This window comes from Schistocerca americana, chromosome 4 (assembly GCF_021461395.2).
Source record: "Schistocerca americana isolate TAMUIC-IGC-003095 chromosome 4, iqSchAmer2.1, whole genome shotgun sequence".
Lineage (NCBI taxonomy): Eukaryota > Metazoa > Arthropoda > Insecta > Orthoptera > Acrididae > Schistocerca > Schistocerca americana.
Window position 1 is genome coordinate 707,466,582 of NC_060122.1, and position 25,930 is coordinate 707,492,511.

Consider the following 25,930-nt stretch of genomic DNA (forward strand, 5'->3'; position numbering starts at 1 on the left):
AAGTTGTAGAATTATCAGAATATGAATTGCAACAACTTTTAGTCATACTATGTGCTTTGACATGCCACAACTAAAAACAAATGGAATTAGCTGAGTTGTTCAAAAGCATGCCTAGATCAAGGCACAATATCCTTCATATGAATAAATAAAATACATTATCAATGGTGTTCTCTAATGTGAAGAGAATAGCTGATGCAATAAAAATGTAAATATATATGTTGTTTCGAAGCTGAGATCCTTTGAAGACAGACATCAACTAATACACTGCCCATAAGACTTAATTTTTCATTTAATTATATTATTTGAAACTTTACTATCATTTTTTTGTCCCAAAGTGTAAGTGCACTGACCTTGTCCTTTAAATGCTCCACACTGCCTCTCACACTGTTCTTCTGATTGGAATCTGTTGGCATTTCCTCCACAACCACCATATGCAAATGATCCACATCTTCCAGAGCGCTTGTCATAATACCATGACACAATTGAGCCTTGACAGGGACCAGGATCTACTGGTGCACTGCAGATATCTGTGCTTTCTATCTCATTCATCCTATCATCCTGGGTGGTTAGTAGCAAAGCGCTCACATCAGGGGCAGAAGTTGTAAAGTGATACCTCTTACAGTACTGTTCACACTGCTGTTTGTCATCAAATTTATTTTTGTTGCCTTGGCATCCACCATAGTCAAATTCATAGCATGAATCAGTCACTCTATCATAATACCACTGAGGAATGCTTCCACTGCAGGGTCCAACAACCCTAGGAAGATTGCAAATATCTGCAACAAGGAAAAAAATTTCATAGTCTATGTATATTTTTCTATAATGCCAATTTATTCAGCAAACATTTTCTTCAACAAGACCACAAATATATAGTTTAATTTTCTTTTTAAATAAAATTATAAGAAATGAAGATTTTGTTTTTATCGACTCTGAAGCACATTGATATTGTCTTATTTGCTTATATGTTGAGCAGCAATTGCAGCACTCTGAAGGAGATGATACATCCTGCTTATACATGAAGACTTTAATAATTTATAATTAACTAACATGGGGATGAAAAAAAGTTTGTGATGTGGAACCTGAGGCGTAAAAGAGAGAATAAAGAGAAAGTGAAATATTGCAATCACACTTTATGGATTACTTTTTTATCTATTTGTGATTGCAAATTATACAGTGCTCCAAATCTTTGTAATTTCTTCACATTATTATTTCTCATTCTTGCTATGTTTACTGTTTTGCTCTCTTCTCACTTGGAATTCTAAATGACTTATCATACTGAGCAGAAGTCATATAAACCTAAATTTAATGGGATGTTTATTGGTCCCTGTAGATTTCCTGAAAATTCTAACAATCAGACGACTGCTGCAGTACATACACTCCTGGAAATTGAAATAAGAACACCGTGAATTCATTGTCCCAGGAAGGGGAAACTTTATTGACACATTCCTGGGGTCAGATACATCACATGATCACACTGACAGAACCACAGGCACATAGACACAGGCAACAGAGCATGCACAATGTCGGCATTAGTACAGTGTATATCCATCTTTCGCAGCAATGCAGGCTGCTATTCTCCCATGGAGACGATCGTAGAGATGCTGGATGTAGTCCTGTGGAACGGCTTGCCATGCCATTTCCACCTGGCGCCTCAGTTGGACCAGTGTTCGTGCTGGACGTGCAGACCGCGTGAGACGACGCTTCATCCAGTCCCAAACATGCTCAATGGGGGACAGATCCGGAGATCTTGCTGGCCAGGGTAGTTGACTTACACCTTCTAGAGCACGTTGGGTGGCACGGGATACATGCGGACGTGCATTGTCCTGTTGGAACAGCAAGTTCCCTTGCCGGTCTAGGAATGGTAGAACGATGGGTTCGATGACGGTTTGGATGTACCGTGCACTATTCAGTGTCCCCTCAACGATCACCAGTGGTGTACGGCCAGTGTAGGAGATCGCTCCCCACACCATGATGCCGGGTGTTGGCCCTGTGTGCCTCGGTCGTATGCAGTCCTAATTGTGGCGCTCACCTGCACGGCGCCAAACACGCATACGACCATCATTGGCACCAAGGCAGAAGTGACTCTCATCGCTGAAGACGACACGTCTCCATTCATCCCTCCATTCACGCCTGTCACGACACCACTGGAGGCGGGCTGCACGATGTTGGGGCGTGAGCGGAAGACGGCCTAACGGTGTGCGGGACCGTAGCCCAGCTTCATGGAGACGGTTGCGAATGGTCCTCGCCGATACCCCAGGAGCAACAGTGTCCCTAATTTGCTGGGAAGTGGCGGTGCGGTCCCCAACGGCACTGCGTAGGATCCTACGGTCTTGGCGTGCATCCGTGCGTCGCTGCAGTCCGGTCCCAGGTTGACGGGCACGTGCACCTTCAGCCGACCACTGGCGACAACATCGATGTACTGTGGAGACCTCACGCCCCACATGTTGAGCAATTCGGCGGTACGTCCACCCGGCCTCCCGCATGCCCACTATACGCCCTCGCTCAAAGTCTGTCAACTGCACATACGGTTCACGTCCACGCTGTCGCGGCATGCTACCAGTGTTAAAGACTGTGATGGAGCTCCGTATGCCACGGCAAACTGGCTGACACTGACGGCGGCGGTGCACAAATGCTGCGCAGCTAGCGCCATTCGACGGCCAACACCGCAGTTCCTGGTGTGTCCGCTGTGCCGTGCGTGTTATCATTGCTTGTACAGCCCTCTCGCAGTGTCCGGAGCAAGTATGGTGGGTCTGACACACCGGTGTCAATGTGTTCTTTTTTCCATTTCCAGGAGTGTAGTTCAGACAATTTTGAACAGTCATGTTTTTAAGAGGCCATTGTTGTTCAAGCAACATGTGCACATGTCAAGGCTCAGAAGATGGGTGAAAAGGAGGAACAGTTGATACCAATTATAGTTTGTTGAAAAGCTGATTTTTCAGTGACAAAAGACAACTGAAATGATACGGCATGTGGGCAAGTCAGAACTGGATCAAACAAGCATTCATGATTGTGTAAAGGGACACCCTCCTCTAACATTACCTTTATTCAACAGAAGTAATTGATACCAAAAATATTTTCAAATCTTGTATGAGTTAATATTATCTCAGCTGTTTTCCTAAGGGAATTTCATATGATTTTGTATATGATGTATTATATTTCAGGCTAAAACGTATAAAAAAAATTGATTTATTTTTTGTTGTCACAATCAATATGTATTAGCTCTATATGTACAGTTAAAATTACTCTTCTTTTAGGAACATTTGAAATTACGAAATATTTGGCACAATGAAAATTCCTATTATTAATTATGCAATCTGATGCTAATTATTAAATTTATTTCTAAATTCATTTATAAAATAATAACATAAATTGGTGAATTCCATTTGTTAAGGAAGTTTGTAAACTGCTTGGAATATTGTTACTACCGCAGCATGAGTTAGTAGTGGGCATGCTTCTGATATGATCGGACAATTCTGGCAATAACAATGTAAGTTTTGATTTAAAAGTAGAGATTGTAAGGACAGTGTGATGTTGAAAAATGTGACAAAATAAAAATCAAGATAAAAATAAGCAAATCTTCAATAGTTATCATGTCATTTGAAACATACAAAATCAAAAATTTCAGCCTCAAGAAACAACCCATAGACGAGAAGAACTGGAGCCAACTACTTGAAAACAACATAATTAAAGAAAGTTATTTGTACATCTTACTCCTCTTGAAGTTTATTAAAAGAAATTTACTACAAAATGAGTGAATATAAACAAATGATGTGAGGGAGGGTAAGATTACAACTGGTGGCATCATCCGGGATCAACTGACTAATAATGAACTTTTGTCTGTTACAGAAGAAGGGACAGTGATTTGTGTCATTTGCATTTTATATATAAATGGGTTTCCAACCACTCAAAGAAAGAAGACTGAGAACGGTCCAACAATGTCATACCAATGGTGATGAGATACTACCAACAATGACGGACCGGATCAATTGAAAGAGGACTTTACAACTATGATGAGGGACATCTAAAAAGGAAAGGTAAGTACAAACTATTTGTAAAATTAATTTTTTTGTGGACTTGTGTGATTGTTAACAAAATGAACAGAGATGAGGGTAGCAGTGATGTAGAAGTGAAAGCTGTGGAATCCAGTCAGGGCATTTTTGAGCCAAGTGAAAGTGTAGTCAACAAAGAAACAGTAAAAACTGATATTCTACAGTTAATTTTAGCAAAACTAGAGGAAATGAAGACAGATAACAACAGCAAATTTAGTGCAGTCAATGATCAGTTAACCGAAAAATTTACTTCACTACAAGGACCATTAACTGACCTGAAAACTGAAAACAATAATAAAATGGATAGGGTACAACAGCAATAGATCAACTTAGTAATCAAGTTTCTGAGCTAAAAAATGGGTTGTCAGATGGATTAAAAAGTGTGAATGAAAAAGTTGATGTCTTAGAAAATAAATGTTTTGGAAAATGAATCTATTGCCGAATCTGCAAGACAAACTAAGAATATTAATGATATGGATATAATAGAGGGAAACATTCCACGTGGCAAAAATATATCTAAAAACAAAGATGATGTGACTTACCAAACCAAACGAAACCAATCCTGGGATTGGAATGACTATTTACCCTCTCCCTTAAAACCCACATCCTTTCGTCTTTCCATTTCCTTCCCTCTTTCCTGATGAAGCAACCGTTGGTTGCGAAAGCTTGAATTTTGTTTGTATGTTTGTGTTTGTTTGTGTGTCTATCGACCTGCCAGCGCTTTCCTTTGGTAAGTCACATCATCTTTGTGTTTAGATATAAGAATATTAATGATGTCAGAACTGAACAGAAGGTCGTAACGGAAAAAATGGAGCAGGACTTTAGTAGCTTAGATCAAAAAATGTTAAATATTGAAAACAATATGCAAACTAATGCAATTGCTTTAGATCAACAAATGTCAGCAGTTCAGGAAAACTGCATTCACAAAAATCTATATTCAAACAATTGTATTGCGTGGTCCAACTTTCCTAACAAAAGTTTTCCATCAAACAATTTACATCCAGTGGATTTTCTGCAACATTGTACAGATAGTTTTGTGTCAGGCATGAGTGACAATCAAAAAATTAAATTTATTAAAAGATGTCTTGAAGGTGAAACTCTGTCTGGGTACATCTAAATTCAAATCAGTGGGAAACATATCAAAGTTTCAAAAAAAGTTTTTCAAATAAATTTTGGTCAGAAGCTGAACAGGGGAGAATTACAAGGGAATTTCTGAATGTTTGTAATTATAGGAGTAGGGATGCTACTCTGAAAGAGTTTTGTATGAATCAACTTACGAAATTAACACACTCTGACAAATCATTTGACAAAATGACATTGATTGATGCACTTACAAGGATATTACCAGGAAGGGTCAAGAAAGTCTGTAAACTGTTTGGAATATTGTTAGTACTGCAGAATGTGTTAGTAGTGGGCATGCCTCTCATGTGATCGGACGTGTTTTTAATTTTGGTAATAACAATGTAATTTTTTATTTAAAAGTGGAGATTGTAAAGACGGTGTGATACTGAAAAATCAAGATAAAAACATCAAATTTTCAGTAGTTATCATGTCATTTGGAATCTACAATATCAAAAATTTCAGCCTCAAGATTAACACCTTAAACATGAAGAACTGGACCCAACTACAAGAAAAGAAGATAAGTAAAGAAGTTATTTGTACATCTTACTCCTCTAGAAGCTTATTAAAAGAAATTTATTATTAAATGAGTGAAAATCAACAAATGATGCGAGGCATGGTAAAATCACAAGTGACATAGATGTTAAAGGTAGCTGAAAAGTTATATCTCAGATGATAGAAGGATGTCAAACATCCTTAAAACAGTGACTTCATAGAGTTTGCCATGAAGATTGAATGAGAGCTGAAGCTGATACAAAAGCAAGTGGATGGTGAAACTGTGTCTTGTCAAGACCTGTTAACCACAATTAAAACTTTTTAGACAATGTTATTTCTAGAGATAAAATCCAGAAAAGGTTTGGGGTGGTGGTGTTGGTGGGAGGAGGGGGGGGGGGGGGGGGGGAGGATTAAGAAAAACACACTTTGCAAAAATGAAGGGCATAGGCAATGTTGGTCATGTTTTTAATGATATCACTGGCATTTTTCACAATTAATTCATGCCTGCAGAAAGAACAGTAGATACGAAATTCTATCAGAAAATTTGTCAGTAGCTTACAGTCTTGTGGTTAATGTTGCTGACCTCGATCATATGATCCGGTTTCAATTCCTGGCCAAGTCTAGGATTTCCTCCACTCAGAACTAGGTGTGTGTGTTGTCCTTATGACCATTTCATCACTGATGCAAGTCACTGGGGGGGTGCTTACACCAAGTAGCTGAACACCCCTGCAGGGGACTCCCAGCCAATAGTGTGATATGCACATTATCAGAAAATATTGCAGCACTTTCTAACTTAAATCCAACATGTATGCTTGGATCTCTTTAAGTACCATTGTTTTCTCCTGCTGCATGACACTGCCCTCACTTTTAGACAGCAATGAATCACCTGTTTCTGCTGAAAAGCAATTTGCAACTTTCCACCATCTACTTTATTCTCAAGATCTGCCAAGACTGAATAATTTTATTTTCTGTTCCCAAAACTAAAAATGCACCCATAAGAGTTCAACATTCAGTTGTGTAGTTCCATGAAGTTGTCACTGAGCAACTCAGAACATTCTGAAAGACTTTGATGAGACAATTGAAATGTAATGTATCATGTCAAATGAAACCTATTTTGAATAAATAAACAGTTAAAACTTGTACAACTTTGATTTTGAATTTACCATCATTGTTTGGAAACTTATGGACTGCACTCTGTACAGGAACAAAATTATCACAAACTAACACATTAACATTTTGATTGCTACAGATGCTCTCACTGCATTCTGTGCTGAGTGCTGCTTTGTTGTTGCCTTATACTGGTACCTACATGGAGAGACCACACTCTGGCAGCTACCTGTGTAGTGGTTTTGCTGCATGGCCTGGCTTGCTTGGCTGAATATTACTGGAAAGCTGTGTGTGATGACTTCTTGTGCTGTTCTAAGTTTCACACATTCGATGCAAAATAAATACAGCTATTCTGACAACTTAATTTTTTCACTTCAAAGCTTTTCAAGAAATGAATTACTGCATACACATAGGTTATGTCAATATTGTTTCATGCCTACAAATTACATCTTTCCTGTAGTTTTTTATAGGATTTTAGAAGTATATGATGAAAGTGATGGGTCACTGTGGATTCACCTCACTGCTTTAGTGTTCTTTCCTAGTTACTCTTCTATAATATCTGCTGTCCTCCACATATTTGTAACTGTAAAACACCAAGGGAAGGATGAATCAATCTGTGGTATCACTCTAATACATCACCATTCTTCGGCGACTACAATAATAACTTCTTTGCTCCAAGTTTGTTACTATGTCTGGTGAGATGTCTTTGACAAATTCATGTCCAATTTGCTTCATATATGATAACGAACTGAACACTTTGCCACAAGAGGACAGACTGCCAAGTGATACAATGTGAAGTGGTATGATGCAATTACGCTGTCCTACTATGTTTACAGACAGGCACATTTCACACACCATTGGCGATGTGCTTGGGCGGACCTGCTGGCTGATATGAAATACCTATCATCCAATTTTAAGAAACCTATTCAATGAAAACATTTGCTTCTTACCAATCTTACAGCCTGATATATTCACTCAGTACAGGACAGACTTCATTTTTTTTTATTCATCATAGCTACTGCACTTATCAAATTAAGATAAGCATCACACACAATTTAAGAATTTTGCAGAAATAAAAACATATTGCATAGATTTTGTGTATGGTTCATTTTAGCTCATACATTGCTGTGAATGAAATGTAGCTAACATATTAAATTGTATTTAAAGCTGAGAGCAGAGTGATATCTATTACCATTGGTTTTTATAGCTAAGGGACGGTTGCACACTGAATGGCCAGTATTTTGCCCATGTGCAACGTGAATCATGTGGACATCATATGTGTCGTATTTCATAAACAGTTCAAGATATCAAAACAAGGCTTTCTTCTAATGATAGCACACAAGGAGGTGCATATTTTTTCATGTGATTAATGCTCAAACTTTTTTATCTATTGAGATATGGAAGTAACTATAGCTTTTTCAATGAAACAATGTACTTCTCTTAAGAGCATTTAATATCTCATCAAAAAAGAATACTGTGGCATTGTACACATTAATATTTGTGGTTTTCTATGTGGCCTACTTGGCTTTGATCGAAACCTGTTTTTTATTATGTCACAAGATGTTATCACTAAGTAACTACATGTTTTAATTATTTTGGTTTCCATCAGTACCTTTTGTTTATTTACAACCTTTAGAATGCTTTATAGCTGCATGAAATGATGTCAGCTTTCCAGCTAGTGTCTCAATCAATGCTATTAAAATGGTCTTTATACATGCCTGTCACCATCTTTACGATTTCTTCCTCTGTACAATCACAATGGTGTGCTATTTTTGTTGTTGTCAATAATGAAGATGAAAACAGCAACACAAATAAAATCACAGCAGTAAATGCACACAGGCTGAATATTGGAAAGCTACTGAGCACTCATGGTGGAAATGCTGCTACCTGGCCACTCTACCTGGCCAATAAGTGCCTCACACATTAATACTTCCAGAGCACTCAGAGGGGGAGGGGAGGGGGAGGGGAGAGGGATGGGGGAAAAGGTGGAGATGATGACAGCCTGTTGTAACATGTCGGGCGTACGTATGCAGTGGCAAGTGAGCACGTGCATACATGTCTAGAGCAGCTGATGAAATGAATAACAGTGTGTGTAAATGCATCCAGAGCACCTGGGGATGTAGCAGTATTAAAACATATCTAGTGCAGTCAAAGGTTTAAGTAAAAATAGATTAGCCATGAAATGAAAAGGTTTTTTTTGACAATCAGCCTACAAAATTAACTTATCTGCACCTCCAGCTACATTTGGCATCCCATATGGTACATACACAAAAAAGAAAAGAAAGAGAAAGAGAGAGAGAGAGAGAGAGAGAGAGAGAGAAGGGGGGCAGGGAGGGAGGGGGGAGGGGAGGGAGGAGGGGAGGGGGGAGGGTGGGGGGGGGAGAGAGAGAGAGAGAGAGAGAGAGAGAGAGAGAGAGAGAGAGAGAGAGAGAGAGAGAGAGAGAGAGAGTGGGGGTGGGGGGGGGGGGGGTGCGTGGGAATATTTGTAACACCCTTTCCCTCCCCTTTCCTCACACACACAGTAGCAACATGTAGACAATACGAGGGTGAGTCAAATGAAAACCATAAATTTGTAATAACAAATCGAAATTTCACGCCGTTATCCTGTAAGTTGCTAAGCATGCTACAAACAGCATGCAGAATGGCCTGTAGGTGACAGAATAGTGCAGATGCACACATACCATCGTATTATCAGTATAAAGATGGCCGCCCCACTTGCGACTTGCACTAGGGAAGAACAGCATTCTATTATTCGGTTTTTGTCTAGTGAAGGTGTGAAACCTATTGAAATTTGTCGACGAATGAAGGTTCAGTATGGTGACGCATGTTTGTCACAGCAGCAAGTTTACGAATGGAGTAGGAAGTTCCAAAATGGTGTGACTTCAGTGGAAGATGCTCCTCATCCAGGACAGGCACAACAAGTTGTGAGTCCACAGAACATTGCAGCAGTTGAAGCCATAGTGAAGGAAAACTGCCGAGTGACACTGAATGACATTGCAGTATGTTTACAGATTAGTCATGGGTCAGCACACCACATTGTGCATGATGTGCTCCAGTTTCACAAAGTGTCTGCGAGATGGGTGCCACAGCAGCTGACTCCTGAAATGAGAGAATGAGGTGTTGATGCTTGTGAAGAACTTCTTTGGTGCTTTGAATGAGAAGGTGGTGGCTTCCTTGCAAGAATCATTACTGGGGACGAAACCTGGGTTCACTCCCATCAACCGGAAACAAAGAGAGCGAGCAAGGAATGGCGCCATTCCTCATCACCAAAACCAAGGAAGTTTCGAAAAGAACCATCAGCAGGAAAGGTTATGCTGACTCTCTTTTGAGACGAAAAAGGGGTTGTTTTGGAGCTTTACATGCCTAGAGGGACCACTGTCACCAGTGCATCATACACAGATCCCCTTAAAATATCATCTGCAGATTGCAATATAATAAACTGACTTGGATTGCTGTCAGCAGGTGTCCTTTTGCAACATGACAATGCAAGGCCCCACACTGCCCGTACTACAGTTGCAACAATCACAGAACTGCATTTTGAGTGTCTTCCTCATCCGTCATACTCACCAGACCTTGCCCCAAGTGATTTCCATATGTTTGGACCACTCAAAGAGGCAATGGGAGGAAAAACGTCCCATTCTGATGAAGAGGTACGCCACGTGGTGCATGAGTGGTTGTGCGGACTACCAAAAGAATTTTTTTCTAAAGGAATTTATAGACTTTGTAAGTGCTGGAGGACTTCCATTGAGCATGGGGGAGATTATGTTGAAAAGTGATACAGTTTTGTACCACTTCTACACAATAAACAATATTTAAAAAATATATTTAAGGTTTTCATTTGACTCACCCTCGTATAATGTAACAAAGGCATTTGCATGTAAAATGTAGTGTTTTTCATACAGGAACATTCAGTACTTTGTTTAACTATTGGTTAACCATAATATTTAAAGGAAGTAGACTAACTTGCAAGTACTGCAACAAATACTTTTAGAAATATAAAAAATAACTATTACTAAATTCAGAACTGTTAGTTCCTTTCTATCCTTCTTTCCTACCTGATGTGAAACCAACAGTTCCTAAAGCTACATAAAGATTTTTTTTCTATTTATAAATACGTCTATTGGCAGTACTTGCAATATTGTCTGTTGAAGGTAAGTACTGACCAGCCATTCTGAATGCTTGTAAGTTTACATTTTTACTGGTGAATTTTTCTTTTTATAAAATATTAGTTGCTCCTTTTTCAGTACATCTTCATTTTGGACAAATTAGAACCCTTATGAGGTAGTCTAACTTTCGTTACAGCCATTTTTCCTCACTGTATTATGTTATTGAAAAATCTGGAAGCGCATTCTGAGATCATGCCTTATTATTATTGTTTCATCATGAGACCTGGAGGTTACTGAACAAGCATACATACAAAATTTCAGTATCAAAGACACTGTATACATTCATGGAATACAAGCACAATATCCATATGGTGAAAGCCTTCTGCACATTGTTAAGGGGTTTATTCTTTACTAAGGCTCCTATTATCCGATAACCCTTTCCAGATTTGCCGAAACAGGTCTAACAGAAGAGGAGGTTGACAGATTCTTTCAGCAAATGGAGCTCCATGTAGAGTTGCCATAATACAAGGACGAAAATCAAGGACAAAATCTGGTGATTACAAATATGTGGTTGAAACATGGACCGAAATGTTGTGCAAGTGACCGTTGGTGTGCATTTCAGTTATTTTATACACACACACTCTGACACTGTACTGGAGGTTTCATTGTAAACCAGCTGTGGAAAACTGAAACAATCGAAAAGAATTGATTATTGCACTGCTTCCACAGTCTGTTCTCAAAATAGCAAAGCAATTCTGAAGTGACACGGAATATCAGCACAGGTTTTAATGACTATTGTCAGGTTTGAGGAGTTATGAAACACTTGATCGGTGGACAGTGGCAAAAGTTGTGTAAAAAAATTCTTTTTACTTACTAACCACTTTTTTCGTGGACATTTTCCTCTTCGTCCAGGACACCCATCTTCGATCATAAAATCGCGGACGGTCCACGACGTATGGCAACCCTAGCTCCATCTTATCTTCATACGAAGTTCAAACAATGGAAAATCCAGGATGGAATAAAGACCATGTTATGAAAAGAAAAGATTGCTACTCGCTGTATAGAGGAGATATTGAATTGCAGACAGACACAAGAATAAGACTGCCATACCTGTTGTGCTCCTGACCAACAGACCTTTGTCTACTCTAGAAGAAGGCCTTTTGGCCAAAAGCTCATCATGTATGGCAGTCTTTTTGTTGTGTCTGAACTGCGACTCAACATCTCTTCTATAAGGTGAGTAGCAATATTTCCTTTTCATACTATTGTATTCATAGTAAGTCTGTATGTATATAACTCAAGACATGGTTGACTAGTGACAAGACTATCAGAATGCACGAAACAGATGGTATCTGTACCACTTTTTTCCAATGTCATCTAGGGGAATACAGGGTCTGTATAAAATATCTGTACAACTACTAGGTTCTGCTATGCAAACAACAAAAAATGTTCATTATATAAGCCGTGAATACTCTCAATAAAAAAAAAAGAAAAGAAAAAAACTTCTTATTTGGCAGATTTATTCACTTTACCACCAAATTCTTTTTCTTTTCTGTGCTTCCAGTTTAGTAAAAATATTTACAGCTACATCTGGTATGGAATTCTGTAATGCCATGAGAAAGAGAAACACATCTGGTTACAGTAGTTCTGCTCTTTTGTGTAAAATTTGTAATTATTTTAAAAATTACAATATAGTTATAAATATTTTAAAACATGTTTGGAGACTGTTTAAACAAGATTACCTTGTACATCACCACATTTCTCTTCACACTCCTGATGACTGGAGAAACGGTTGTCATTCCCTTCACAGCCTCCATACAGAAACTGTTTGCACACACCATCCCGGCTATCATAAAACCACTTTGCCATACTCTCAGAGCAAGGCCCTTGTTCATCAGGGAGGAAACAGCTTTCTGAAAAATTATATCATTTTTATAATTTACCACTAAGCGGCATCACCAAGTCAGGCATGCCATTAAGTGAAGTGTTGAAATCCTGGGAAACATCCATAACAAAAGGTGCAAAATGTGTCATTATAGGGGGAGGGAATGACATTTATAGAAATGAAAGTATCAATGCAAGAAGAGTACTGAGGGAAACTCTAGGGAAAGCTACTCATTCTGAAGTATAAGTGCTAAGCATTCCTCAAAGACACGACTTGATGGTCGAGTCCTGCGTAAATAAAGAAATTACCAGAACAAATAGGATATTTAGGAAGATATGTAGCAGCTTCCCAAATGTGACTTTCATAAATGCAACAAGCTCACAAAGAGAGCATTTCACAAGGCATGGTTTACACAGAAACAACTGCGGAAAAACTATTCTGTGCAAATAAATTTTGGAAAAATTTGACAAACTACAAGGGCAGACACAGACACCCGTGATACTACCAACGAAGGAAGAGGCAGGAAAGTCTCCACTGTGCCATATAAAAGAAAAAGAAACAACCTCATCACCAACAGAAGCAGACCCACAAACGTCACCATGCCCGATAGAGGAAAAAGAAGCAACATCATCACCAACAGAAGAGGATCCACCACCCACACCCCAAAAAGAGGAACAGATAACGCAAATAACAGGAAAAGAAGTAAGGTCATCAGAGACCCGACAGATAAGATATGGGAGGGGAGAAAGAAAAAATAAACCTATCAGGGACCAGGACTTCCTATATAATGAAGCTGGAAACCGGCCAACCTACAAGAGGCTGTCATCGAAGGAAACTCAGGATTTTCACTGGCCCAAGACCAGCAATGCCACAACATAGCAGACAATCTGAGAAGCACACCGGTACTAGAGTGTAAAAACCAGATGTACCCGGAGACGACAAAACCAGGAGAAAACGAAGGGAGAAAAAACATGAAGATAACGTTATAGAATGTAGAAGGATTGAAAAACGCAGCATGCATAGCTCCAACAGACTTTCTCAAAGGTTATGACGTAGCAATATTCACAGAAACTTTTCTCACAGATCATAGGCAACACCCGAAATTCTATAGCATAAATTTGTTGGCAAAGCAAGACTTCACAAAGGCCTTCGACCTCCTCGATCGATCATTAGTAAAAAGGATGCTCGACGCAACCCTGGGAAGAGACAGTGTCTGGACGAGGATCATAAACTCCATAAATGAATGGAACGAGATAAGGATCTCGGACAACCTCAACCTGTCTGAACCAATAAGGCAAACAAACGGAGTACTCCAAGGAGACCCACTAAGCCCGCTTCTGTTCATTCTGGCAGCAAAGGACATTATGGAAATCGCTCAAGACGAAGATGTCGAAGCATATGCCTACGCGGACGACATTGTGATAGGCTCAAAAAGCTTAAAGAAACTACAGGAGACTATAGACGATGTGGAAAAATGATGCACAAAACACAAGTTAATAATCAACACCGACAAGATGGAAATGATGGTATTCAGACCAGGCGGGCAAATCCCAAAAAACGACAAGAATTGCACTACACGGAAAGCAAATATCTATCACAAAAGATTACAAATATCTAGGGATGACACTCCAGCCGTCCACAAAGTGCTTCACTAAACATACAACAGAGAAAGCGACACAAGCCATCAGAGTGATAAATGAAATAAGTTCCATCAGAACACTAAATCTAGACACAGCTATGGCACTCTTCAAATCAAAAATAATACCGATACTGGCTTATGGGATAGAAATCATATGAATACACCTAAATGAAAAGAACTTAGAAACATTGGAAAGAGTAAAAGCAACCTATATCAAAGGAGCATTAGGGGTAGCAAAAACCACAAGATCAAGATTAGTCTACCTTCTCGACCGAGAATCTTTCCCCATAGAGGATCTAAGGACAAGTTTCTTACTTCCCAACACATCAGCATCAGAGAACCTACTAAGATCACTACTCAGGAAAAGAGGAAGTACCAATGGAATTCTATGGATCTGGGGCCATGATCGACCGCACTTGGACAGCAGCAAATTTTGAGATGAGACACGTACTTACAAGACTTGCAGTACACAGATTCCACCATGAAATTTGTACAAATACAACATACCACAAACCGTCAAACCTTTGCAAGTGTACACTATGTGGACAGTCTTGTGAGAGACACCATACAGAAATATGCAACAAGAGGACCAGTTCAATTAGAGACTATGCAATAAATAGTTCAAATGATAATCTGTTATAATACCTGCACTGAATGTAATCTACTACTAAGAATTATGCAGACACTCAATACATCCTTGTAATTCACTCTCAAATGATTGTAATCTAATGTATAACTATAATCTGACTGTGTCTCAAAGTCGTGCTGGGCAGTAGTTAATGATATGAGGAACACTGATTCAAAAACTAAAATTAATAATATAGAGTTAAGTATACATAATGATAATTTTTCTGATCCTTATATAGTTAGCAATATATTTAATAATTACTTTATAGATGCTATTGAAAATGATACTTGCATGAAACAAGTGAGGCAGTTTAAATATGATAAGGAAAAGGAACGGGACTCTTGTAAGCTACCTACAGTAACCATCAAGGACGTAACACAGCTGATTGACAGCCTAAAAAATAAAAGATCAGCTGGATGTGATGAATTTTTTCCTTTTCTACTGCAAAAAATGCAAGGGTGAGTTAGCCAGACCATTAGTCCATCTAATAAATTGTGTACTTGAAGAAGGTGTGTTTCTGAAGAAACTGAAACTTGCTATAGTTAAACCTTTACATAAAAAAGGGGAAAGAAAACAACCACAGAACTACAGACCAGTTGCCTTAACCTCAGTGTTTGGTAAATTAATTGAAAAAATAATGCTAGAAATCTTAATTGAGCACTATAATATGAATAACTTAATAGGAGATTTCCAACATGGCTTTAGATGTGGTCGGAGCACCATATCTGCAGCAGTACAGTTTGTACACTGTCTGATGGAGAAAATAAATGACGGTTATGAAACGGCAGGGGTGTTTTTAGATCTTTCCAAAGTGTTTGACAGAGTCCATCATGGCGCTCTTTTAAGTAAACTTGCTTGTAATGGTGTCAGTGGGAAACTGTTGTTTTTAATAGAATCTTACCTTAAAGATAGACAATAATGCACAGAAGTTGTGTATGATAATGGAGAGGTAATCGAAAAAGAAGATCAAAGATAAGAAATATAAATTTTGGTGTGCCACAAGGCTCTATCTTGGGCCACTTCCTGTTTATTTGCTACGTGAATGATTTCCCAAAAGTATTAGACACCAGTCATCGTATTACTATGTATGCTGATGACACCTCTGGGGTTTGCTGGGCACATAGTAATGATGACCTAAATTCAGTGGTACAGAATTTTGTTGAAAAAGCCCAAACACATTTTGAAAAAGAAAACCTGGGGGTCAATATTAACAAAACTAATTTAATTTATTTTAAGACAAGTGGCTCAAATAAAAATACTGTTGTAAATGAGGACATTCAGGAAAATACCTGTTCAGAATGTAAATTTCTGGGGATATATATAGATGACAGACTTTCGTGGACTCAGCAAATAGATCATGTCTGTGGTAAAATAACATCTAGTCTGTATTTACTATGGAGATTAGTTCAATATTTAGATATTGAAGCAATAAAAATAGCGTATTTTGGGTTGGTGTATCCCCATCTATCTCATGGAATTGTATTGGCATGGGTGTAGCCAATATAATATAAGAAGGGTATTTGTATTGCAGAAAAGAGTAATAAGAACTATGGCAAAAGTAAGACCCAGAACTTCACACAAAAACCTGTTTATTAAGTTTAATATTATGACTATCTATGCAGTATATATGTTTCAATCAATATTATTAGTGAAAAAGGACAAAAAAGTGGCAAACAGGAATATGGAACTTTCAAATAACTTCCGGGAATTCAGCCAGGTAACACTTTCAGCGACCGCCGATATTTCGGCGGGAGAACACCCCGCCATTTTCAAGGCAAACTGCAACGAACAGGCGGCGTACATGCAAATTTAATACCTCGGTTCTCGGACCCAAGCAGGAAAGATAACACACACACACTGAACACTAGTGCCACCAAAGATGGCCAAAGTCAGAGCTATCAATAGTGAGACTATGAATTCGCAGGTGAGGTAGCATTGAGTCTGTCCCTCTGTTTCTTGACAAGGGAGAGAGCCGGATTCCAAACAGAGTTTAAACAGAAACCTCCAGCTGCAGCATGGCATATATTGGTCAAACTATCAGGACCGTGGAGGACAGATGTACTGAGCATAAACGGCACACACGATTACAGCAGCCAAATAGATCTGCTATTGCCGAACATTGCTTGGATACTGGTCACTCCATGTTATATAATAACACCGAGATATTGGCATGCACGTCCAGCTATTGGGACAGTGTGATTCGGGAGGCAGTTGAGATTAAATTAGCGAGCAACCTTGTTAACAGGGATGGAGGTTTCTGTTTAAACTCTGTTTGGAATCCGGCTCTCTCCCTTGTCAAGAAACAGAGGGACAGACTCAATGCTACCTCACCTGCGAATTCATAGTGTCACTATCGATAGCTCTGACTTTGGCCATCTTTGGTGGCACTAGTGTTCAGTGTGTGTGTGTGTTATCTTTCCTGCTTGGGTCCGAGAACCGAGGTACTAAATTTGCATGTACGCCGCCTGTCCGTTGCAGTTTGCCTTGAAAATGGCGGGGTGTTCTCCCGCTGAAATATCGGCGGTCGCTGAAAGTGTTACCTGGCTGAATTCCCGGAAGTTATTTTAAAGTTGTATACGCCAGGAGAAACTCAGGTCTCAGGAATATGGAAATCCAGGATTACAATACAAGACACAAATCAGACTTTCATATGGTGAGCAGACGACTGAATCTAACAAATACCCCATTCATTAAGGGATAAATATTTTATAATTATCTGCCAAACAACCTGAAACAGCTTTCTGGTAGAATTTTTAAAAATGAGTTTAAAAAATGGCTTATATTGAAGTGCCCATACAGTATGGTGCTGACATGATTTGACCTCAGGAATGCTATGTTAAATATACTTTAATGATCTTTTACTTAATAGCATGTAATCTATTTATATTGTGTATCAATAATCTAAATGTAATTATTATAACATTGCCCATGCATGTTAAATACATGTTTTGAACTGTAAGATAAATAAAAATCATTTAACATAATTTACCACTGCAGCACATAATAAAACTGTATGATAAACAGAAGATTCCTTTCTTTCTAAGACATTGTTTTCTTCTCAATTTCCCATAATAATAGTATGATTTACCTTTTCTGAATTCTGCAGCAGGTACAGGGGTAAGAATCCGCTTCTCACAACGATTTTCACAATCCTGTAGTGTCAGAAAATTGTTTTCATTTCCTCCACACCCATTGTAATAAAACGACCTGCAGCGCACCTCATAAGAGTCATAATACCACCGTTCAGTATAATTGTAGCATTCACCACCAACAACAGGTTTAAGAGTACAGATGTCTTGCTCTGTTGATACAAAGGAAATTAATTAAAACGAATCCACAAGCCTTGTGATACAAAAGGTCTTCAACTAAAAGTTCATGAGTGTTTAATGTACTCCTTAACTAGAGAAATTCATCATCACAGAACTATTAAATAACCTTCCTTCTCATGGTTTTCATTGAATAAACGATTTACAAATAAGTAAATAAATCAATAAATTAGTAGGAAAGAAGGAAGATTAAAATTTAACATGCCTTCAACAGTGATTGAAGTAATTTGAGACACAGCAAAAAGTCTGAATGTTTCAAGGATGGGAAAGGAAATTGGCTGTGCCCTTTCAAAGAAGCCATTCTGACATTTTTCTGGAGCACTTTAGAGAATTCATGGAAAATCTAAATCTGGATGGCCAGACACAGATTTGGACAGTCATGCTCCTGAATGAAGAAAATAATCTTCAATACACATTTTCTATTTTTTTTTTTTTCCCACGTAGCTCACTTTCAAATAAATGTAATCCCCACATGCACCTGTTCATGGATTTTGGAAAACAGTTTCCAGCACGGTGACTAACATGGTGTGTCAAAAAGAACTCAACTCACCAACAGTGCTAACTAAAGCAGAGCCAACAGAAATAAATAGCACCTAAGGCCAACCACCTTCCTTCTGAAAACTTATGACTGTTCTATTACTGTTTTGTACTACTACTACTACTACTACTCTGTTGCAGTTACTTCCTCTTTTTGCCACTGTTGAGTTTTTCCTGTTAATTCTGAATATTTTTATTTATCCAGCATGGACTTACAGAGTTATATTATAAAAATGATAATATACAGTGCTATTACAAATGATTGAAGCGATTTCATAAATTCACTGTAGCTCCATTCATTGACATATGGTCACGACACACTACAGATACGTAGAAAAACTCATAAAGTTTTGTTCGGCTGAAGCTGCACTTCAGGTTTCTGCCGCCAGAGCGCTCGAGAGCGCAGTGAGACAGAATGGCAACAGGTGCCGAGAAAGCGTATGTCGTGCTTGAAATGCACTCACATCAGTCAGTCATAACAGTGCAACGACACTTCAGGACGAAGTTCAACAAAGATCCACCAACTGCTAACTCCATTCGGCGATGGTATGCACAGTTTAAAGCTTCTGGATGCCTCTGTAAGGGGAAATCAACGGGTCGGCCTGCAGTGAGCGAAGAAACGGTTGAACGCGTGCGGGCAAGTTTCACGCGTAGCCCGCGGAAATCGACGAATAAAGCAAGCAGGGAGCTAAACGTACCACAGCCGACGGTTTGGAAAATCTTACGGAAAAGGCTAAAGCAGAAGCCTTACCGTTTACAATTGCTACAAGCCCTGACACCCGATGACAAAGTCAAACGCTTTGAATTTTCGGCGTGGTTGCAACAGCTCATGGAAAAGGATGCGTTCAGTGCGAAACTTGTTTTCAATGATGAAGCAACATTTTTTCTTAATGGTGAAGTGAAAGGACACAATGTGCGAATCTGGGTGGTAGAGAATCCTCAAGCATTCGTGCAGCAAATTCACAATTCACCAAAAGTTAACGTGTTTTGTGCAATCTCACAGTTTAAAGTTTACGGCCCCTTTTTCTTCTGCGAAAAAAACGTTACAGGACACGTGTATCTGGATATTCTGGAAAATTGGCTCATGCCACAACTGGAGACCGACAGCGCCGACTTCATCTTTCAACAGGATGGTGCTCTAACGCACTTCCATCATGATGTTCGGCATTTCTTAAACAGGAGATTGGAAAACCGATGGATCGATCGTGGTGGAGATCATGATCAGCAATTCATGTCATGGCCTCCACGCTCTCCCGACTTAACCCCATGCAATTTCTTTCTGTGGGGTTATGTGAAAGATTCAGTGTTTAAACCTCCTCTACCAAGAAACGTGCCAGAACTGCAAGCTCGCATCAACGATGCTTTCGAACTCATTGATGGGGACATGCTGCGCCGAGTGTGGGAGGAACTTGATTATCGGCTTGATGTCTGCCGAATCACTAAAGGGGCACATATCGAACATTTGTGAATGCCTAAAAAAACTTTTTGAGTCTTTGTATGTGTGTGCAAAGCATTGTGAAAATATCTCAAATAATAAAGTTATTGTAGAGCTGTGAAATCGCTTCAATCATTTGTAATAACCATGTATATCTTTCCTTTTATTGGGAAACTGGTATGCAGGTTATGAAGCAAGGATTGTTCATCACACTTTAAATTTACACCAAGATATAAGTGGATACAGTAAAATAGCTAAGAATTACATGTAATTATAATGAATGCATATTTATAATTTATGTTGACTTTACATGCAAAGTGAATGATAATGGAAGAAATTATTAAAGTGTATTTTAATAAACATGCAAAGGCTTGGTCAGAGACATGCACTTACCAACTTTTGGAGGACAGTCAACTTCACATTCTGTTTCTGTCTCAAACCTGTTGGCATTACCCCCACACCCACTGTAATAAAATGGCATGCACCTGTTCTCTGAGGCATCAAAAAACCATCGAGGTATATGATCTGTACAGTTTCCTTCATCTCGAGGTAGTGAGCAAGACTCTGTTAGGAGGCATCAACAACATTTAACACCATGAAATTAAAACATGCAAAATTATTTAAAAAATTATACCAGGCATGTTAAATGTTACTGGAATATTCATGCTCTACATTAACCGTGCATTTTACTATCAATTATTAACTGCAATTGGTGTCTCTAGAAATTGTTATGGTGATTATTTGATAAGTTGATGGAAATTACTTTCCAAGTAGACCACCCATAGAAAAGAAAGTAGGCAATAATTCTGAATGTGCATGCACTAATTCAGTTGATTTTGGTTATACATTTTCATTTTCATATTTTTTAAGCAACTGAATTTCAAATGTTAGGCAAGAACTTTAGACTCCTTTAATTCCCATGCACTTATCATAGTTATACTATTTCCTTTCACCTTCTTCTAATATAAATCTGTCTGAGAATATCTGTTCAAGATGATAATTGACTACAACTGTTTTGTTACTGGCATATCACACAATTTTCCATTGCAGCTTAAAGTGAGAAAATTTGAATGCTTACAGAGAGATGTTAACAAAAAGTGATGCAAACCAACACCATCCATCCCAACTTCTCCTATGGACTCTCCTATTGCGAGTACAGCGAAAATTTACTGGTTAGTCTCTGAGTATTTTTATATCTTGCAATTAATTCCTCTTTTTTACCAGTAATCTATGGTTGCAAAAAATAGTATTTATGTCACTTTCTAAGTGCCTTATGCTTGCTGCCTACTTGTTAGTAGAATAATCTTCCATCATTTAATCGCATTTTTATTGTTACTGTCGTTCGTAGGACACAAAATTTTTCTACTCAGCCCTCAATCTCTCCCTGTGCCCTTTTACATTCACACAGACAAGTACAAAACAGTGTATGCAAACCTTCTCAAATCTCCCCCCCCCCCCTTTTTTTTCCTCAACTGGGCCAAAACCATAGTACTGAATAATATCTGTTTTCTGAAGTAATATATTTAAAATAAAGCTTGACACCTAATGTCTTCTAAATACATTTCAAAACAAATACATTTACAGTGGATTATCTGTACATAACCACGTTTTTCAGACTTCCTTATTTGCCATCACCACATGTTCACTTCATGCATCTCTGTGGAGATTCTCTTTATTTTATTTCTCTTCTCACATCAGTGTCAACTGACTTCTCTTTTATAGGGGGGACGGGAATCAATATGCAATGAAAATTATATTTTCCAAGTATTCTCCAGATATTCCTGGAGACTGAGTTAGATTAAGGGAAGGATGTCACTCTGATGCTCTCCTCCTCAGTGTTAGTTTTCTCCTCAGTTTCTGTTCAGTTATGTTGCAGTCATCACTCACTTCCTTCTTATGAGTCCCCCCCCCCCCCCCCTTTTTAAACCTTTCTCAGATGTACGAGTTCTCAGACAAGACTTCTTTCATCTGATAATATTTATACTCTTGTGTCCTAAGTGCAGGATGTCCCTGCAAAAGGGGAGGGAGGTGGGTAGGGCTTGTTTCCTCATGGCATGGAGATGGGGTTCAGAATGGGAAGACTTCCCATAGACACTGTAGCCCAGTGATCCATCTGCTATATTATGAAGAACTGATAGCTGGGCCAATTGCTGTATTTCAATTGTGAATTTTGTACAATTATGGATCTAGCTGAGATTCCAGGAATTCTCAAAATTTCTCCATCTCACACAATCAGACAGCAACATATTGCCAATATAACAATAGAAATGTATGGGCCTATTTTTGGTAGATTCTGCTACTCTGGCCTCAAAATGTGTCAATATAAGCTGGCATTTACTGGCAATATTGGACTGCTATCAGCACATCATCTAATTATATGGCTCTTGGATGTACCGTCATATCACATGGTGCAAATTTCACAAATTCCCCTAAGTCACCTGCTCTAAGTAGCAAAGTTGCTACAACAGGTTACTGCTAGCAAATAGCAGCTGTTGGTATCTACATTGTGATGGTCTTCTTATGGAGGCCCCAACTGGTTTGCTTCAAGTGGATGAATGTAGTTTTTCTACAGGCTTATACTGGCAACCAAGAGTTTAAGCCTTCTGTGTATCCAAGTATCAGCAGAACTCCCAACTGGAACCAAGTTGTTGCCTTCTGAGCATTTACTGAGGCACCAATGCTGCTGCTGGTCACTGCTGTGGACAAGAGCCAAATCAAAGATGGTAAGACCTCTACTGTGCTGCAATAGGACTGTCACTGGAAATTTATTTTAATTTAATGACAGCAAGTCCATGGCAGAGTGCCTTTCATTAAACTATCCAATGTGTCATGCAGTCCTTGAAAAACAAAACTATGGATATAACATTTGTCTTCTTGAACATCATGTGTATGATGTGCTAAGGCAATGCTCTACTACTGCAGATATATCTGATCAGCCCAGGCTTGTATGAAGAGAGTGTTCATTGTACTTTCCTTGCACTAAGCAGAATGTTTGGCCAATGTATATATACTGTCACAGAACTTTGTGTGGCCTTGTTTCCTAAGGATGAGACTGACTTTAATAATATCCAGCAAGGCACTCAGTTTCACAGATGGACAAAAGGCTTGTTTTAATGTTGTGTCTGTTGAGGAACCTGCTGATTCTTTAAGACTTACTGCTGAAGTACATCATGGAGACTACATTTGTGGGTGCCTCTGTTTCTTCATTTTGTTCCCACACTTTAGATGGAATGCATGATGAAACTGTTTTTCTTGAATAGCCGCCCAGTCAGAAAACCATCCTTAGGTTTAACCTGGCAGCTTAGGACAGTCTGAAGTTATGCGTGTTCTGTGAATTAGTATCCTACAGCTTGCAAATACAGATCTGTGTCAGTTGGCTTGTGGTACATGCTATGTGCCAGCATTCTCTTGACTTTCCATTACACCGAAACAAATAATAATAGTATGCCCTCTTGCCCCGACTCCATCATCAATTGGATATTAGGAGAGAGCATACTGAAACATTGGAGAAACATGGGAAGTCCTTTCACTCCATCAGGCCACGCTACTTGCTCAAAGTACTTGTCATTGAATAAAACTATGTTGAAGTGAACACATATTTAAAAAGCACCAGAATGTTCACATCAATGTTCCTGCCAGTCAACTCCAAAGGGACTTTTGTAATTAAATACACTGTACTAAGTAGAAGGTTCTGTGGTTGTAGTCTGACAATGCTCACTTAGGATTTTGCCTTGCACTTTCATGGTTTCAGTCTACAGTTCCTTCTCAGTTAAACTGACAACTGTAGGGCAAACTGCTTCTTGTCTTGGCTCGTTTAGAAAGCTGTCAAATGCTACTTTCTGCGAAGTGGTGATTTTATAGCTCTACAGATCTGCTTATGTTCTGATGTCAGTCCACTATCAAGAAAATGTAGACAATCTAGCAGACATACTGAGATTTAGATGATGTAGACAACATATTATATTATGGTAATGGGAATTAATTATGCCTGGCACATAAACATGTCATGGAGATATGTATTTGGAGTAATCTCTCCCCCTCCCAACTTCAATTTTGTGTGTGTGCATGATAGAGAGAGAGAGACAGAGAGAGAGAGAGAGAGAGAGAGAGAGAGAGAGAGAGTGCAATTACTTATACAGAAATGAGTGTGTGCTAAAATCTAATATAATTTTCTGTTCTATTACAAGTGTCCATGAGCACAACCTTGCCTCCCCCCCCCCCCCCCCCCAATTTAACTGGAGGTGAGTGTTATAATCTTTACTAAGTTTGTTGTTTCTTGTAACATAATGTGCATGCTTGGCAAATGCATTATTTTGTTAAGACTTACTGTTGTAGGGTTTTCAATGAAACAAAGATAAGCTCAGGAAGTCACAGGCAGCTAAAATAAATGTGAACATTATAATGTGCCTTGAACTAAACAAAAGTTCTACAAATAATTCATGAAATAGCATACAGGTAATGATACTGGGCACATAAGATGAACAGTAACATACCAAACTAAAATGAAGCTGTAAATGTGTATATTAAATAATACATAAGTATATACTCCATAAAACAAGTTTCCACTAATCTCAAAAGTAAGTAACATCCCACGTATATCTGTCTCCTACTACTATTAATTTAAGACATGTTTATGTTACTTCACTTCCTCACCTTCCATGCATTTCAACTTCTTGTTCATAACCATCAAAGGAAAATGATGTTCTAAACCATGAAATTAGTGTCAGTAAAATCAGATGACAAGAATGAAGAGAAGAAACAGCCCCTGTTTGGAGTCTTTGCTGATAATGTGTCTGAATATTATTTGCTGCCACTGAGCATGTGTGTCTGGAGGTTCCAACCATTCTTTCAGTTTCAATTTTGGGTGAAGCTAGTGTTTATTTTTCCCAAATACAAATAAAGATAGATTCACACTAGCCATCAATGGACTGGAATGAAAGGCAACACATCCTTAAATGGAAGCATGTTCATATTAGACAGAATGTCAACAGACATCATTTCACTTACTGAATGGTGAAATTGAGGTGATGAGACACCATCTGTGATACAAAAAGATGAAATATAGTTTCAGAGTTAAGTAACTAACAATGATAGTACAGTTCATTAATGGTCAAAGAAAAGTTCATTATGTGGCATCAGAACACATACATATAAAATAATGTTGTAACTGATAAGCTTTTGGAGACAGTGGGTTCTTCTTCAGGCAGAAGGGTTGAAGGGGAAGGAAGAAGGGTGAAAGAAAAGGACTGGAGAGGACTAGGAAAAGGGGTAGATTTCGGAAAGTCACCCAGAACCGCAGGTCAGGGGAGACTCACCATACAGGATGAGAAGGAAAGACTGGTTGTTGGGGACTGCATTGGCAAAGATTTGAAAACCTGAGAGCTTTCCTTCTCATCCTGTACGGTATGTCTCCCCTGATCCGCGATTCTGGGTGACTTTCCCGAAATCTACCCGTTTTCCTAGACCTCTCCAGTCCTTTTCCTTCACCCTTATTCATTCCCCTTCAACCCTTCTGCCCGAGGAAGGATTCCTAGACCTCTCCAGTCCTTTTCCTTCACTCTTATTCATTCCCCTTCAACCCTTCTGCCTGAGGAAAGAGCCACTGGC

The 25,930-nt window shown here is 38.8% G+C and overlaps 1 protein-coding gene across 3 annotated transcripts in view; it reads right to left on the reverse strand.

The window, feature by feature from the left end:
• LOC124614005 (papilin) overlaps positions 1-25,930 on the reverse strand; it is a 256,846-nt gene that overhangs the window by 89,802 nt on the left and 141,114 nt on the right. For all 3 annotated transcript variants that reach the window (XM_047142813.1, XM_047142814.1, XM_047142815.1), the window contains 3 exons: positions 18,114-18,326; positions 12,616-12,786; positions 351-776 (listed from right to left, as the gene is read on the reverse strand). In XM_047142813.1, coding sequence (XP_046998769.1) covers positions 351-776; positions 12,616-12,786; positions 18,114-18,326 — 810 coding nt within the window. The remainder of the gene's footprint in view (positions 1-350; positions 777-12,615; positions 12,787-18,113; positions 18,327-25,930) is intronic.